Source organism: Mustela putorius, unplaced genomic scaffold (assembly GCF_011764305.1).
Source record: "Mustela putorius furo isolate JIRA1106 unplaced genomic scaffold, ASM1176430v1.1 tig00003834_pilon_pilon_pilon, whole genome shotgun sequence".
Taxonomy (NCBI): domain Eukaryota; kingdom Metazoa; phylum Chordata; class Mammalia; order Carnivora; family Mustelidae; genus Mustela; species Mustela putorius.
This window is the reverse complement of record NW_025421987.1, coordinates 135,280,822-135,300,180: the sequence shown is the minus strand read 5'-3', so window position 1 is coordinate 135,300,180 and position 19,359 is coordinate 135,280,822. Positions and strand designations below refer to the sequence as shown.

The 19,359-nt window shown below is 36.2% G+C and overlaps 1 protein-coding gene across 1 annotated transcript in view; it reads right to left on the bottom strand.

Annotated features, from left to right (window-relative positions):
• Positions 1–405: 405 nt before the first annotated feature.
• GOLGA4 (golgin A4) overlaps positions 406–19,359 on the bottom strand; it is a 136,153-nt gene continuing 117,199 nt past the window's right edge. The window contains 3 exon segments of the mRNA XM_045089111.1: positions 406–1,102; positions 10,847–10,933; positions 15,971–16,074. Of these exon segments, the coding sequence (XP_044945046.1) occupies positions 1,079–1,102; positions 10,847–10,933; positions 15,971–16,074 (215 nt within the window). The 3' untranslated portion in view covers positions 406–1,078.

Sequence of the window (19,359 nt, the reverse complement as noted above, 5' to 3'; positions counted from 1 at the left end):
TTGTCTGGATAATTGAGACCCCATCTTGAGGCAGAGGTTAGGTATACCCACATACTGAGTACTGTGTTTGCCAGAATATGAAGGGTGTGTGAAACCCTCTGAACAGTTCCCATCTTCCTGTCCAAGAGATGCTCTCTCATTAAGTTTAAAAAGAATCAGAGTATGGTCTACTCCAGAGACAGGAGGCATCCCCAAGTTGGCAGACTCCTGAAACACACATCATGAAGTATTTTTTGTTTCCATACTTCTTCTAACTTGGTCATGCTAATTTTGAACATAAAAAATCTTTCCAAATGGTTAGGGTTTAGCGATCTTGACAAACAGTTCCTCAAAATATTCACCCAGATAGAACATTATTTACCTATTTTGTACATTCCAACACAGTAAAAAAGCACAGTAATCAAATTTTATATAGTAAATAAACTTTATTTATCTGTTCTTCCAAGATGACACTGCCAACAGTCACGATCTGCATACAATACAGTATGCATACAATACAATATTGACTATTTACAATTTACAGTAGTATTTTTTCCTCTGAAAAATATAAGTACAAAAGCTAAGTAAACAATGAGGTACTGCTGTTTGGATTTATCATATGTATAGCTTAAAGAACTAGTCTTTAGCAAATATTCAACAAATCAATCTGGATAAAATACTCAATTAAATGTTCTAGTTTATCAGAAAAAAATCTACTAAGTTTCACCTCAAAATGTATTGCACAAGTCTTTAAAAAGAAATCACCCTAAAAATAAATAGGAAAGGCAAGCAGTTCTTTAAAAAGAGGGACAAAAAGAATGGAAAAAAGGAACATTAAATGAGCCCATAAGTCAGGTTGAGTTATTCAAAATATCTTTAAAACAACATAAACTCCTCCCAACAAAAAAGAAAAAAAACTACCACCATCTCTCCGCTGATGTATTCGATCTGAAAGGTATTCTGCAATATATCTGCAGGCCAATGTCAGGTTTATCTTGGTCTTTGGCTCTGTAACAGGCCCTGAATAACAGCTTGCTCTTCTCAAAAGGACAAACGCAGACAGTGCTCCATGCCTGCCCCACACCACCACCCTGTTTCTTCAAGACGACGATCGGAGCCATGACTGGAAAAGAATAAGGAAAAAAGGATAAAGAAAAAAATTTTTAAGCCAACTTTTTGGGAGATTGGCTTTTTTCAAGTTAAAATAAAATTATATTCTATGGTCTAGGGATTAAAGTAGAAATATTCTCTAAATATTAAATCCAAAAAAGAAAATCTAAAAATTAATGTTCTTCTGACCTATAGATCCTACAGATCAGCAATCCTGAAAGACAGGACGTTTCAGTGACATCTGGAATTGCCACCTTTCACCTGTCCTGAAGGCTACTGGTCATAGCTGGAGAAGCCAGGAGTACGTGTGCTGACTTGGCAGAACCTCACAAGGACGTGGCTATTTAGATTTAAACAGGTTAGAGAGTTCTTTCCTTTTCTCTAATGTGCTGGCTTTTCTACATATTGCAATTCTCCCAGGATGAAATGCATGGCAGCAAAGGACAAACAGCATTTTGGTGTAAAAAAACTATGCCTCATCAGAAATTAACAAACTCAATTATAAAAACCTGAAAATGCTAAGAGAAATGATGCTAATGAGAAACCTAACAAGGTTTCTCTGATTAAAATGCTAAAAGCCAGTAGCCAGATTAATTTAAAATGCCACAAAAATAAATTACTAAATAAAATTAATAGAAACTTTTAATACATATTTAATGGAAAGAAAAAGTTTTAAAGTCTGAAGGTCTTTACAATTTATAAGTGAAAAATATAATCCACTGATATTCATGATGTACATCCAATAGTGTATTATTTATAAAACTTGCTCAATAATCATGTTGGTCCTGGAAACCTAGAGAAGATGAGAGAAAGATCTTCTATCATATTTAAGTTTCTGTGTCAGTTATTATTTTGAACCCTTAGCTTGTACTATTGTGAAAAAAGACATTCATGCATGATTCAATAATGCTGCACAATGTCAATGTCATGAAAGACCAAAAAAAAAAAAAAAAAGAAAAAGGCTGAGAGACCTTTTCTAGTTTAAAGGAAACTAGAAAAACATAACAATGACATGCAATGTGCAATCTCTGAGTGGATCCTGGAACTTAAAAAATTATCAAAAACATTATTTGAAAAACAGGAAAAATATGAATATTTACTAGTATTAGGTAACAGTACTATGTTAATACCAAATTTCCTCAGAGTGGTTAATTGTATTGTTGAGTTTGTAGGAAAATGCTCTTGTTCTTAAAGATATCTGCTCAAGTATTTATTTTGCAAGTTTGCAAGTAATTGTCAAATGTTTGCAAGCACAACTGTTTGCAAGCAATGGTCAAGTGCTAAGAGGGGGAAGATATATATGTAGAAAGAGCAAGAGCGAGAAAACAAGTGAGGAAATCTTGCAAAAGGTTAAGAATTGGTGAATATAGGTGAAGGGTATATATGTGTTCACTGCACCATTTTTAAAAATCTTATGTTTGAAATTTTTCAAAATAAAAGTTGAAGAGACAATCAATTAATCAATCGATAAAATGCTACATAGTACACAATTCCTGTGATAAATGATAGTATTTAAATGATACAAAGACAAGCATGATGCAGTACTTATAATACCATGAAAAAAGGAAAATTTAAGGGACTTAAAGACTAACGATAGTTCTAGATAAGCACTAAGGCAAGTAAACTGATATACACTAAAATCAAAATGAGACTCAAATGCAATCATATGTGATTTTTAAAGCTAAAAGATTAAAAAAGAAAAACTGTATATTTGGCATTTGAAACCCTGATACCATTAGCTGAATCCTAGCCGAATTAACAGTCACAGAGAATCTTTATCTTAATTCAACAAAGCTCTATTAACTGCAATCCAACTTATTTCTCATTTGTAAAAATAGCAGCAAAGTCAGAGGTAAAGATGTATCCTAAATGTTAGGTTCTTGCCAACTCAAGCCACCAGCATGACTAATACATGGAGCTGATGGCAGGGGTGTTTAAATGGTGAAGACAGTATAGATGCCTTCACTTCCTCATAACAATATGCTAACTACAAACAGCCACATTCAATCAAAGCAGGCTGCTTAAAGGTCTCCTCGGGACAGAGGTGTCCTTGTTGTACAATATGATCCCAGGAAGTAATAAAACTGCATTTATTTTAAATCAACTTTACTAGTTTTTCATTACTTCAGGTTGGCTTTGATAAGTGGGCCTTACAGTATTTTAAATTCTGGTTTTGTGAAATATATCGTTTCACCTCTATCTATAAAATGATTTTTCATTTCTCTTTCACAATCTTTATTAATTTAATTACCAAGACCATTCTTGGGGAAAAAAAAACACAAAAAAGATGATAAAATAAATTTTTTTCAATTAATAAAATTTTAAAGAGGAATTTTTAAACTTTCAATTATTATTTAAAGAAGCAAAATTTCCTAAAATTATATAACTCTTACTGGTGGTGGTGATTATTAATCTATATATTATTAATCTATAAAACAGAATTAACAGAAAATACCTATATTAACCCATGGCATAATCATATATTCATTAAACAACAGAGCAAAAGAATTCCAGCGAAATGGTTAGTATCATGCAATACATTTGATTTTTGCACAAAAGACACAAGACATTATTCTTCACTCACCACATGCTAACTAAGCACAGACTGATGGTTTACTCAGAAGATACCACTGCGAGGTGAAGTATACTACAAGCCAGGAAGAAAAAAAGCTTATTGGGTTAGTTTTAAGACTTAATATATAACACAGAGACTATATGTGTATATGAATTTCAAAGGATTAAACAGAATGTACTTAACATTTTCTCAAATCTCCCCAAATCAAGGGAGCATAGGCTAAATATAAGAAATCTGTAATACCTCCCTCCCATCCTAAGTAACTATATTATGTAGCTTTCATTTGCAACTTCACTTTAAAAATTTGAACAATGTACTTAAAGTTACTTCACACTTTAAGTAAATATATAGTAGATTGATTGGGTATGATTATTTGCTTTATAAAAAGATTTCTTTCATAATTCCATTCAAGTACATGTTAAAATTTGATTTATATGAGCTCAATTTACCATCAAAAATTTGAGGGAAAGTGTTGTTGGGTGTGAATACAGTATGTCTATATGCTGAACTGTCATTCCTAATATTTGTCTGTTTTCTCACTAAATAACCCTCTTGTAATTCAACAGTACATTGTCAAGAATGGTTTTAGGAATGCTGACCAAAACCAAAATTTCCATTCAAAGGGACCCAATCTCAAACACACTTTTTACTGTACAACCTTCTTAAATTCTTTGTCCTATCTAAAAGTATTAATTAGCTTTCCAGTTAGCTTTAAAATAGCATCAGAAAAAAAAGAGGTTATTTATAAAATCTGAGTCTGTTTTTAGTGTAACCTCAGAAGAATAATTTTACTTATCTGTTATATTTAATGGTGCAGTTAGTAAGAAGCAGCAAAATCAAAAGACAAACAAGAAAATAATATTTGCAACACACACAACACAATAAGGTCAGTATCCTATTGAAAAAGTTGCAGAAGTAGGCAAAAATTTATATATATTATATATATATATATAATATATATATGGATATAGATGCTCCCTGTGTCTGTGTTTTTAAGTATTGAAAAATTGGAAATGGCTTACGTGTCCATCAATGACAAACTGGTGAACTAAATTGTAGGACATCCATATAATCATACAATCAGCCAGTAAAAAGTATAAGGTACACCAATTTGTAATGTGGTGGAATAAAACAGAAATATGTTAAGTAAAAAAAGCAAGCTGTTGCATTCTGCCACTTCTATAAAATACTTGTGATTAAAAATGTAATTATAAATATATATTTATAAATTATAAAAAAGCCTGGGGATATTCACCAGACTATTAACAGAGATAATCACAGCATGGTAGAGAAAGTATTGGGAAGCTAAAAACATGAAGGTCTCCCTCTCTGTGTAATATGATTCTGAATTGTTTGCAATGTTTTCTTTTGCAATGACCACATATTATATAATTCTAACAAAATCAAGAATCAAAACCACCTGAGACAATAAATACATACTTTGTCTGTACAGTATTTTTCACTTTGCCATCAGTATCTATTTGCATCTGTTTCCTGATCCACCTTCCATGCATCTACTGAGCCCACACAATAGCAAAGGTAAGTCTCTTCTGGGATAGAAAACTTCTAGATCTAACAATGCTTGAAAACCTCAGATGAATTATTAACTCAGAAGAGATTCTTAAAATTCCAACTGAAGGGGAAAAGTGAGAAACATTTACTTAAGTACAAGACTAGTTGAGGGCAAGGACTGATCAAGAACTTGATGCAACACAAAGGATCAGTGTGAAAGAAAAGCAAAAATAAAGTTGAAATCAAATTTTTAAAAATGACAAGAGTGGATGGGGGATGAAAATAAGCCAAGTTTTCTTCAACAGAAGAGAAAAAAAATTTTTTTTCTTCAATGGAGTCATCAAGAGAATAGCCATCTAGGTGAAACATGTCATTCAATTTGCTAGCATCGGAAAAAGAAAAATGCATTTCTAAGAACACTTTTTAAAAGAGATGTCTATATAACAAAAGAACCTATCAATTCTAAGAGATGAGCTAGCACCTGACTGAAAGAAACTTTCTTAATAAAATTATCCTAAATAAAAAAATAGACAAGTCAAAGACTTTTGTATGTACTCTAGCTCCTACCCGGTTACTCAAGTATCTAGTCTACTCTGGCCATCTAAACTGCTTAAACCACCACAAAATGGAGTATCCAGCACAGTAAGCTGAAAAGCTAAGAGAAAGAAAAAGACTGCTCTCACCAAAAACTGTGTGCATATACTATGTGAGTTTTCTTTTGAACTTCTGCCTGTTGTACATAAGGCAATTTTTTCCCACTTGAAACAAATCTAAAACTTGAAAATCTACAAATAATTCAGCACTTAAGAGAGAAAGAAATTTAGAAATAGAATAATCCTACAAGCTCATTTCACTGGCGCAGACCAGAAACATGAAACATGGAAGGGGCTTGCTCAAGGGCTAGCCAGGTTAGGCTGGTGAAACGCAGTCTCTCACCACAGCGGTGCTGCTTATGGCTGGCACTCTAAGGCACTGGAGTGGACACGGGGACATTTTCTGAGCTGGTATCATTGCTGCGAAATGACCTCACTGTCCTCCTGACATCTTTAATGGCTGATCTTATACACATTAATATTAACTGACCTTTCTAAGTCTCCTTATCTAGGAAAGACATTCCACACACAAGTATTGCCATGTAGTGGCTAAGTGACCATCACTGCCCCCTGTACCATCATCCCAAAAACCTAGGGCAAGCACTAAACTCCAGTCTTCCGACAACCCTAATAAGGGGATGTTTGTTTTGTCAAGAAACAGAGGCTCTGAGACTTGTCAGTGAAGGAACAGGATTCCTTCTCTACATATCACAGCCCTCAAAGAAGCCAGAATTTAATTATGCTGTACAATTTAACATTGACAGATAACAATTTCTCATCTACAAAATATAATCTTGAAATTGGGTTAAACTCTGAAAGCTCTTATTAAGTAATAACTGTTGTTTTCTGTAATGGGGTTTTCAAATACAGAGTGTAAAACTAACTGAGAGGGGAGAAGAGATAGAGTAAAAAGAGGTATATTGAGAAATACCTTATCAGCAGTTACAGAAATTCTTTGATCAATGCCAAAAAGCAAATACATAATCATCTGAGTCACAAAGCAAAGTTTTAGACTGCATTCCTCCTACAACACCCACTAAATAATGCAAACACTGGCGTGGCCATGCACTGTCAGCACAAAGTGCAGTCCACACTCTCTCTCGAGCATCCCCAAAATTAATGGGTGGGAAGGCAGCTCTGCAATGTGCTTGGGTTTGTTTTGGTTTACTTTTACCAGCTTTTCAGCCTCCAAAGCTAAAATAACAAAGTACTCAAGGTGCTGATTTTAAATACAATGGAAACTGTACTGCACATTTATAACAAATTACAGAAAACATCCAACTGGAACTCACATTTAAAGCTAATGTCACTAAGCAGTTATTTTTTTTTTAAAGATTTTATTTATTTATTAGACAGAGAGAGATCACCAGTAGGCAAAGAGGCAGGCAGAGAGAGAGAGGGAAGCAGGCTCACGGCTGAGCAGAGAGCCTGATGTGGGACTCGATCCCAGGAACCTGACATCATGACCTGAGCCAAAGGCAGAGGCTTAACCCACTGAGCCACCCTGGCGCCCACTAAACAGTTTTTTTTTTTTTTTTTAAAGATTTTATTTATTTATTTGACAGAGAGAAATCACAAGTAGATGGAGAGGCAGGCAGAGAGAGAGAGAGGGAAGCAGGCTCTCGCTGAGCAGAGAGCCCGATGCGGGACTCGATCCCAGGACCCTGAGATCATGACCTGAGCCGAAGGCAGCGGCTTAACCCACTGAGCCACCCAGGCGCCCGCCACTAAACAGTTTTTAAATGCTCCTAAAAAAAAAACCTGTTTTCTATATGGTTAAGAAAGATATCTTATATATTTACATTGAAAAGATATAAATATCTTTCTATTGAATATCTTAATTATCTATTATAAGAAGAAAAGTCAATAAATAATTGGTACACCTGAGTGGCTCAGTCAGTTAAGCATCTGCCTCCAGCTCAGGTCATGATCCCAGGGTTCTGGGATCAAGTCTTGCATCGGGCTCCCTGCTCAGCAGAGACCTGCTTCTCCCTCTCACTCTGCATCCCCTGTGCTTGTGCTCTCTCTCTCAAATAAATAAATAAAATCTTTTTTAAAAAAAGAAAAGGAAAACAGAATTCAGTCTGTTTTGCAGTGTTTTATTCTAATCAGCTACAGCTCATTGGACAGGAGTAAAAACTAAGTTATAATTTCAAGAGACCTGTTCAAAGACAATGGGTCTTACTGCTCATTTTATGAACGGTAGCAATCTTATATGCTAATATGTTTTTTGGTTCAACTTTCTCAATCAACAATCTGAATTTCTCATCTAATGTAAAAACCAACCATGAATCATTCTCAAGTATCAAGAATCTCAAACCAACAAAAGGTGACTCAAATTGATCTACAAGCCATCTTTGGGCCTCACTTCATGCTTATTATACATTATTTCATATTTCCTAGATAACACAGATAAGCATCTATTTTTATTATTTGAATTATATTACTAGACATATCTTTTATTTGTGCATAATGAATGTGTGCTACCTCTTCCCCCTAAAACTAAAGGCTCCCACAAGGTCAACAACAATTCTCTTCCATATCTCCAATTTTCCTATACCTGCCACAACGAACAGAAGAATAGGTAACTGCTGACTGAACTCATTCATTAAGAAAAAGCTAATGATGGATAAGACTCTGCCTGAAGCAGCAGTGGAAAGAGTGGGACTTTCTTCCTGGGCAGGTCAGCTTTTGGGACAAGGGAAGATTATTTCAGGAAGAAATGAACAGTCACCACTTCATCCCTACCTAGAATGAGCATCACTTGATCCAGGAATAAAGAGCAAAATGTTTTTCAAAGATTTCTTTTTCAGTCAAGCAAAAAAAAAAAAAAAAAAAAAAAGAATTTCCATCTGCTTTAAAGGGTTTTTCTTTACAAGGTTCACTATTTATCAATTCAATTCATTTCCTTCAAGACAAACCAATTTAAGACTGCATGTGAGTATAACTTGAAGGGGACTATTTCCCACCATATTGCCAAAGCCATGATAAAATGTAGCCCAACAGTAAGAGAAGAGACTGCCATACCCTAACATCAAGATGATAAAGAGGCCATGGGAGAATGAACAGAGCTATTTTAGATCATTTAAAAATATTTTCTTAAACTGGGCCATAATGACAGAATCGTGGTGACAGGTTCCAATTGCACTGGAGAGTTTTATTTTCACAAAGACACAGCTGTTTTATTCAATGAGGAGGAAAACTACTCCGAGTAACTACATGGTTTTAGAATTAACGTTTGCAATAATTTAAAACAATATTCTATTGACCAAGGGCATACATTATATTGATATACTTCTTGTAAAAAATATTTGTCACCAGAAATAACTATAGAGGTATAACAATGTTTTTCAGGCCACTAATTATAGGGAGGAATGCTTTCCAAAAAATACTTAAATGCTAACCAAAATAATTGCAACTGTCTCAGAAAATATACAAAAGGTATATGATATAATATGCAATGGAATACTGGGACAAGAGTCAGGGATGCTGGGATGACTTTACAGAACGCAAGAAGAGGAGGTCAGGATGTGCCTGAGGCACTGGGATTCCTTCACAACTGGCCCTGTGCAATGCATCAGAGGAGAGAAGCATCACACCTGGCTGGCTCAGTCGGCAGGGATGCAACTTTTTCTTTCTTTATTGTTAAGTATGCTCCATGCCCAACACAGGACTTGAACTCCTGACTCTGAGATCAAGAGTCACATGCTCTACCAACTGAGCCTGCCAGGTGCTCCAGAATACAATTCTTGATCTCAGGGCTATGAGTTCAGGTGCCACATCATGCATGGAGCCTAACTTTAAAAGAAAATAAATAAAATGAGCAAATTAAAAAAAGAAAGAAAGAAATGGCTGACAGGTGCAGGGTGTCTGGACTGGAGAGGAAAAGTCCTCCACTCAGGCTATCCCCAGATTTTTGGTTGAGTTCCATGGGTTAGAAACAAAACAAATTGGTAACTACTTCAGGAAGGAAGATAAGCAAGAACTTTTATAAGACACATACTCTGTTGAGATAAAATGGGATGCTTCGAGAGGTTTACTGACTTAGCCCTTCTTACTGGAGATATTCAGACATAGATTAACCCATCATAAAGGAGAAAATCTTTGCTTGCTTTAGCGAGGATAGAGAAGAGAACAGTGGTGCTGGGATCATGAAACAAGAAACAGGAGGATGTGAACAGTGCTGTAGGGTACCAGCAAGACAAGAAAAGGAAGCAGAAAGAGAAAGCTGGGGCAGGACCTAAGACTTCACAAATTTCACACTCTGCTTAGAATGGATCTTCTTACTGAATTACTGGCTCAGGGCAAAAAGTTAGGCATGGGAATAATTCTGCATAATTTATAAAATGTGTATTTGCTTCATTTCAATTACAGCTGACTACACACAAAGGTTCCTAATTAATTCAGTTATCCACATTTCCCTTGCTGGTTATGTCAAGAACTAAAAAATGCTTAAATTCTTCACTCAGAATTATTGTATTTGAAAATAACTAAAGTAGGAAAGAGAGATCTAATCTATAGGACATCAAACATCATGGTGTAAACTGGTTTTAAAAATTATTACAGGAGGGGCATCTGGGTGGCTCAGTCAGTTAAGTGGCTGCCTTTGGCTTGGGTCATGATCCCAGGGTTCTCAGAACTGAGCCCCGCATTGGGCTCCCTGCTCGACAGGAAGCCTGCTTCTCCCTCTGCCTTCCCCTGCTTGTGCTTGTTCTCTCCCTCTCTCTCTCTCTGTCAAATAAGTAAATAAATAAAATCTTTTAAAAAAAATTATTACTGGAGATACCAGAACAAATGCCTTTTCTGTACTTTCCATAAATAGCCCAAGTTCTGGAAATCCCACATACAGCATATAAGGGTGTCAACCTCATACACGCTCTTGAAGAAGACTGTTCCTTCGTTGAGGACACCAATTCATATTTGCCCTTGATGCAACTCTCCTAATGTAGATTCACTCTCACTTTTTAGGCTAGGTACAATAAAAACTAAACATTTAAAATATCTTTACCAACTCAAAGTCTTTACAAAAAGATAGGATAAAGTCCTCTTCTATCTGTAGCCTACTTTTAAAGCTTACCATAAGCCGAGCATCTTCTCTTTCCAAAATTTTCTGAGTCTGATCATCAGGGAACTTCAGTACAGTGGTTATAACCTTTGCCATAGTCTACAAGAAAAACAACAAGAGATGATCACTAATAGACAATGAAGCAGACGAAGTCTCACCCCATTCTGACATGTTCTGCGGTGGGATTCTTTAGTGCTCTCAATGGAAGCCACGACCAAAGAAGTATGATGTGAAGGTATTAGTCAAGGAAATAGCAGTCAACACTAGAATTTCGATTTAAAAAGACTCCTCACAATGTCTGCGTTGGTATTATTTCAAGAAGATGCAATTACAATAGCATGAAGCTATATAAAGTTCTAATGCTCTTGGCCCTTTGTCTTAATTAAGATGAAACTTTATAACTCATTAAGCTTTTTATTTGTAGAAATCTATCTAGTAAGTGATGTATTGCCAAACATATGCTCTAAATAATCAGAATTAGATAATCCCGAGTTCAGCTTTAACTAAATCACATCATATATCTCATAAACATGGGCTACTGCATGAACATGAACATGCTTAGTAGGTATTTTTTACAACATGCAGCACATCAGCCTAATAGAAATACAATTACATTTTAAATAAACACAAGATGTTTTGTTTGGTAGAAAACATGATGAATCAAAACATTACACATGGTGGCTTGCAAAACAAGATCATAAATTGTGCAGATCTAAATGAATATACCGTAAGTCAGATTGTCACCCAAAAGTTCGTGGAAAATTCTCCTCAAAGGTGGAAATTCCCTATTTTGTATCAAGATGAGATGTTTTGAGGGAGACAGAGAGGAAAGAAGATACCTTATGAAATAAGATACACTCACGAAATAAGTAGGACAACAAAGTTCAGTGCTTACATACAAATTCAGGTGCTAGTGCTCTCCCCTGAGGATTCCCACAGAGGATGGCAGGGTCACCTAGAGAACTCACTCTACACTCTTGGTTCACAGTTAAACAGACTGTGTGTGTGTGTATGTGTGTGTGTGTGTGTGTGTGTGAAGGCTGGGGACTAGAGAAGGTCACTGAGGAAAAAGATGACATAACAGTTAACCAAAAATTTTACAAACTCCCATCACATATAATGTAAAATTATTTCCAGGAAGGAAAGAAATTAATGTTCTTAAAATTCTTATTATGTGCCAAGCTTAGGTAAGGCACTCTAGATACTTCTAATACTTATTTCAACTAGTAGTGTTCGTCCACCACCCATACGCAGCAAGATTTCAGCCCCCTTCCTTCCTTTCATCTTTACCTCTGCCATTTTGAGTATCAAGAAAATACCATTTAAAACAACACAGTTCTTGGAGAATTCTAAAGGCATTTTACAAAACTTTCATCCTTTACATTGCATTGCCTAGATGGAATGGAATCTTCCATGCAAAACCAGTCTAGAAACTAAGCATACATGGCATGAAACAACAAGAGAAATATGAAGTAGTGATTGTTTCAATATTCTTTTCATTAACACTCTGAAGCAATTTTTTAATGGTTTTTGGTATACTGTGTATGAAGACTGTTTTTAGGAATTAATTTCAACAGCTGGTAAGATTCAAAGTACCCAAAAGTCCACTTATATTCGCTCTGAAACTACATACATGCACAAACATGTCTACGAGTAAACCCCAAACTGTCGCTAGTTGTCTGTTCATATTTGTAGACGATGCTAATGAGAAACCCTCCTCTAAATTCATCAGTGATCCTGAAACTGCAGATTACCCAGTAAAAATTTAAAGCTCTTTCCTGGCTTGCCAGAAAACTTAAACGGAGAAGCCCGGGCTCTCTGCCACACCCTGGGAAAGAACTCAGACTGTCTATTCTATACACAATATCCTCAGGCCCTGGGAAGTAAGGAAAAGTTCAAATGCGCCACCTGGTTTAGAGGTGGCATCGCCTGGCAGGTGTTCTTGAGGGAGGAGCTTTAATAAAGGTTAGGATGAGAAACACTTTCTACTGAAAAGGAAAACAGGCTGAATTTAGCATGGAGGATCAAAACCCAAGAAAAAGAAAGTGAAGGCCATAAAAAAGAAGGGACACTTACTTAGCCTCATACTATAAGAATGTGTGTCCTACATATGGTTTTCCTAAATAAATCATCTGCCTCATAAAATAAGGAACACTGTGTACAAAAGCAGATGAAGAAACACAGGTGGGATGACATACACATCCTGCGGGACGAGATACAACTGCAGATGAGAATCAAATCACAAAGGCCACAATACACTCTGGCTCACTTGAAAACCACAACCTGGTCTCCAGTTCAAATTCTTTGTTCATGTGTAGAAATTAAGCAAATCAGTAAGAGATACATCTAAAATGAGCTCTTATCAATCTCTGCTCAAGGGCTAACTACCCTCCCGCCACCCTCCTCCATCCCTACAGGTAACACTCTGAAAACATTCCATGCCTTCCACACTCTGTGCCACTCCAAAAGGAGTCACTTCCACTACAGATCCAGTGTTTCAGTTGGACCAGACTACTTGTCATTCCAAAACCCACACTCAATTTCCTGCCTTGGACCTCTTGTCTAGGCTTTTCCTCCTGTCCTGAGTTCATCTATTAAAACCTAACCAGCCCCACAAACCCCCCACCTGACTTTAAAGCCCAGCAGACATACATGCTTCTCCACAATGTCCTTCTTGACCTTCCCATGAGTCAACAGCAGAACTCTGTGCCTCTCTTAACAGCCCCGACAACATTCTGGATCATTTTATGCTTAACTGCAATCAGGTCCACTTTCTTACTATATAATAAACTACTTAAAATTAGGGATGGTGTTAAAAAAAAAAAAAAACCTTTAGTGATAGTGTCAAATTTCATCTTTCTACCCATCATGGTGATAAAACAATGGGCCACATGTAGCAAGTGCTCAATAAATAAGCAGTAAATTGAGCCCAATAGTATCTATTGCCGATTTTCTGTATTTACACCTGTAAAATGTGACAGCACAATGACAGACTAATCATCTGTAGTAACCAGATGCACTGAATGCTGAAGATTAAAGAGAGCAATCTGCCACACAGATTCCTGGTCAGGTATTAGACAGGGCTGCCTGTGCTCCGAAGACACCCCTTCCCGCTATTTCCTAAGTCACAGCCTAAAACAAGCTGCACAACCCCAAAAGCACAAGCACATGGCTGACAGGCACTGGTCCCAAACACACCTATGCTCTGACTGGCTCTTCCTTCAAGAGGACTCAGACTCTGTAGAGATTTCATCCTCCTCAGTTAGCAACCTCCAGAAGACAGTTTGAGGCAGTCAGTCTCTTCATTTCACAGACCAAGAAAAGGTTAAATAATTTATTTAGCAAAACTGCATCACAGCTTTAGATTCACAAATGAACCAATAGAGCTAAAGTTCTGAGAAGCTCTTTTTTTTAAAGATACACCCCTCTTCCCTCCCTGCAATAACAAGGTAACATTAAATTATCTACCCCACCTCAGATAAAGACTTAAAAAGAGATCGTTAGGGCGCCTGGGTGGCTCAGTGGTTAAGCCGCTGCCTTCTGCTCAGGTCATGATCTCAGGGTCCTGGGATCGAGTCCCGCATCGGGCTCTCTGCTCAGCAGGGAGCCTGCTTCCTCCTCTCTCTCTCTCTCTGCCTGCCTCTCTGCCTACTTGTGATTTCTCTCTGTCAAATAAATAAATAAAATCTTAAAAAAAAAAAAAAAGAGATCGTTATATTTCCTTAGCTTTAAAAAGCAGAAAATCAGCCTTAGCTATTCTTAGAATTTAAAAAAAAAAAATTCCTTTAAGAAAAAGAACCCGAATTACTATGAATTTACATACCTTCCTGTGTACATGTTCAGGATCACACTAGACATTACTTTAATTTGAAACTATTTGATACAATGAAGTGAGATTTCTATTGATATTAAGGATTCAATTGACTTGGAGCCCTATAACTCCTAGTGTTTGGCTGAATCTATAATCCATAAATTCATAATATTCTTTTAAGAGACTTTCTTATGCCCTTATACCCTTACTTTTTAGGCTTTAAATATATCTGCCAAACTCATCCCTGAACTGGTTTAGCACTCTTTGACTTAGTAACCCCCACCAGACCCATAAGTTAAGACACTGATTGCTTCTAAAAATGGAAAACTCATGACCCCATTCTCAGCCAAGGTATATGGACAATGTAGAAGTTTATGAAGGTAAAAAGTTAAAGTACTGTCAGAAAATATATTGCTTCAAATGTAAAATTTTGAGAAAAGGCTCACGAATTTCCCTAAATACATTCAGTTCAATTCAAGATACATTTATCAGGGTGCCTGGGTGGCTCAGTGGGTTAAGTCTTTGCCTTCGACTCAGGTCATTATCTCAGGGTCCTGGGATCGAGTCCCACATTGGGCTCTCTGCTCAGCAGGGAGCCTGCTTCTCCCTCTCCCTCTGCCTCCTGCTCTACCTACTTGTGCTCTCTCTGTCAAATAAGTAAATAAAATCTTCTAAAAAAAAAAAAAGATACATTTATCAAAAGTCCAATATAAGGCTCTTTTAAAAACACTGCAGGGGAAGCAAACAAGAATAAGACAAAAGTATATACTCAAAAACCTTACAATAAATTTAACATTCCAGAAAACATATTTAGCCAAACACTATTACTTATATAATGTAGTAATTTTAAAGATCGATATTCCATATGTATAGGAATGATTTTCTCTCAGTGACTAACGTACAGTATTTCTAAATATCTCTAAGTGACTACTTAATTCTCTGGTCTATTACTTAATTCTTAATTATAACCATTCCCAATACTTTTACCTTACCCTGAAAGTTTCCATGAAAATGAAATCTAAAGATTTGAGGTCAAAAATAAAAACAGCCACATGTTTCACAAAGTACTAAGTTAATGAAATTTCAATTTTTAGTATTCAGCATCTTCCAACAGTATTTTTTAAATTAATATTTTATAACTGTAACAAATAAAAGCAGAATCTGTCAATAAAATTTTGTAAGCTAAGAACAATAACAAAATTACCTATTATCTATTATTAGCATGTATGGTCTGCCAACAATAAATAGGTGTATTAATGTACTAAAAGCAGGCACATTGCCTTTTAAATTAAGCCACATGCCAAATCATCAGAAATGAATTATACCTTAGTCTCACGACCCATCATATACTCAAAAAGCACTTTTCGCAAATACTCAAACTCGGTAGGTTCTCCAAGGAGCGAGACATCAGTGTGGTACAAATTGCCACCTGTCAAATAAAAAAAACCAGACCAAATTGTAAAGAAAAGCCAGATAAGCTCCTTATTACTTAAACACTAGGAAAACTAAAGATTAAAGGAATAAAAGGAGGCATCGCCCTTATATTGATTGTATTATACTGTATGGTATTACACATACATACACAAAGCATTCCAATTAGGATTTTTCTGATGGGAGAGAAAATAAGAATTATTACGCAATTTTATTTCTCAATTTTAACTTCTCAAATTTAATTCCTCCTCTTCCTCCTTTTGGCATGGAAATTTTAAAAGACTATACTTAGGGAATACAAAGATTCCTTAAAACTGGTATTTCTCTTCTCAGTATTAAATGGTGGACTTCAGATTTTCCACGATAACTAAAATTAATAATCATTTTTATTTATTAAGAACTTAGTATCTCAGAAAAGAATTCCAGTTTTTCTAGTATTCCAAATCTAAAAGCACTTAAGTTTTCAAGTTTTCAAAACTTTTTGGATACATAGGGCAGATAAAATAACTTGAAAATGCATGAAATATGAAGGCCATTTTAGTGGTTTTCAAATATTTTGGTTCAATATCTTAAAGTCTGTCATAAAAAGTTATAGTCCATCTGTTAACCAAGGCCCATTTCAGCCTAAAAGTAAACAATAAATACAGTTTAGGTATATGAAATCACACTGAATATTATGTGTAAATTTATACCTTGATAACAGAGGATTTTTTAAAAACTGAATACAGGAAATCACACTATGCAGCAAGATAATATAATAAGGCTTCTACTGTTGGACGATGAACTATACCTAAACCTCTAAATGCCAAAGCTGAAAGTGACCTTTCATTATAACTTTACATTTCTTTTGGCTTAGAATTCAAACCACCATTTGTTCAATAAAAAGAAACAAATGAAACTTCATGGAGTATTACTGACACATACAAGATTAGTAAAATCCTAACAGTCAGATAACATCAAGCACTGGTGATTTTGCAGAACAATGGAAATTGCTGTGCACTGCCTGTGGAGTGTGAATGGACACAACTACTACAGACAACAACCTGGCACTCCTTCGCAGAACTTCATAAAGTGGAAGACGAGCATATTCTATGATGCAAAAATTCAAGTCCTACCAATACATCCTAGAGAAGTGCTTCACATGTACACCAGAAGTCAATGTTCACAGTTACACTGTTTATAAAAGTAAAACTGAGGGGCGCCTGGGTGGCTCAGTGGGTTGGGCTGCTGCCTTCGGCTCGGGTCATGATCTCAGGGTCCTGGGATCGAGCCCCGCATCGGGCTCTCTGCTCCGCAGGGAGCCTGCTTCCCCCCCCCCACTCTCTCTGCCTGCCTCTCTGTCTACTTGTGATCTCTGTCTGTCAAATAAATAAAATCTTTAAAAAAAAAAAAAGTAAAACTGAGACAATTCAAAGGTTCACCAACAGGAGAATAAATAAAATATGGTATATAGATATAATGTATTATTACTAAATTCAGCATTCAAAATGGTTAAATTATAGCATCTAGAATGAAATTCAAAATCATACTGCTGGTTGAAAAAAGGGCAGGAATATGCAGAATATACACAGTCTATAATTTCTATACAGCCCAAAACATGTAAAACATTAAAGTCAATTGTTTTAGGGAACTGTATACATGCTGTAGCATGTTAACATTGGTTACCCTTGGGAGAGAACAGAGACGGGAGACTTAAAAGCAGCACAAGGAGCATTGGCAATGTTCTAGAGGGTGAATTCATAGGTGTTAACCAACCCTCACACGTGATATTTACTTTGCATGCATTTGTATGTTTGGAATATTTCATTTTTTAAAAATGTACACTTTTTTAGAGTCCCAGTTCACTCAAACCACACTTTGCAAATACAGAGCAACCAGAACTGAATACTGGTAATGTACTATTTCCTCTTCAAAAGCCATTTATCTATATATCATACTTAAGTGTTTCATTCCCTTAGATTGATGCAAATGCAACAGTTTACAATGTTGTGCCCTTTTCAGAAAATAATTGATTTTGTCATTATAAACATGTAGATTACTTATGTATAGCCATTTTCCTGGACAAGTAATTAATACTGTTTTTCAATGCAAGTACCCTTTTTCTTGTCTTCTCCCTAAGAGTGTCATATAAAAGAGATTTCTTCCTCTTCTCATTATTATTTTGGGTTTTAAGCAATGAGAGTGGAAATCAGTTATTTAAATAAAGGTGCTTGCCAGATTGTCTACCCATCTCTTTTTTTTCCTAAAGATTTTATTTATTTATTTGACAGAGAGAGGGAAATCACAAGTAGATAGAGAGGCAGGCAGAGAGAGAGGGGGAAGCAGGCTCCCTGAGGAGCAGAGAGCCCAATGTGGGACTCGATCCCAGGACCCTGAGGTCATGACCAGGGCCAAAGGCAATGGCTTAACCCATTGAGCCACCCTGGCGCCCTACTCAGCACTTTTTTTAAAGATTTTATTTATTTATATATATATACACAATGGAATACTATGCAGCCATCAAAAGAAATGAAATCTTGCCATTTGCAACAACGTGGGTTGAACTACAGTGTATCATGCTTAGCAAAATAAGTCCAGCAGAGAAAGACAACTATCATATGATCTCCCTGATATGAGGAAGTGGTGATGCAACATGGGGGCTTAAGTGGGTAGGAGAAAAATAAATGAAACAAGATGGGATGGGGAGGGAGACAAACCATAAGTGACTCTCAATCTCACAAAACAAACTGAGGGTTGCTGGGGGGAGGGGGGTTGGGAGAAGGGAGGTGGGGTTATGGACATTGGGGAGGGTATGTGCTTTGGTGAGTGCTGTCAAGTGTGTAAACCTGGCGATTCACAGACCTGTACCCCTGGGGATAAAAATATATTATATGTTTATAAAAAATAAAAAATTAAAAATTAAAAAAAAAATGTGCAAAATTATCATAAAATTTAAAAAAAAAACGATTTTATTTATTTATTTGACATAGAGAGAGAGCACAAGCAGGGGAAGAGGCAGAGGGAGAGGGAGAAGCAGGCTCCCTACAGAGCAGGGGAAGCCTGATATGGGACTGGATCCCCAGGACTCTGGGATCATGACCTGAATTAAAGGCAGTGGTTTAACCCACTGAGCCACCCAGGCACCCCTACTCAGCATTTTTTTTCCTACTCAGCATTTTTAATACAGTACATTACGTAGGCTCAATCCCAAAATGTGCAACTGGAAAATCCATTTAACTATACTTAACACAATTGTAATCAACTGAGTGCATTACAGATAATTTTAGTTAAAAGCAGACTTGGC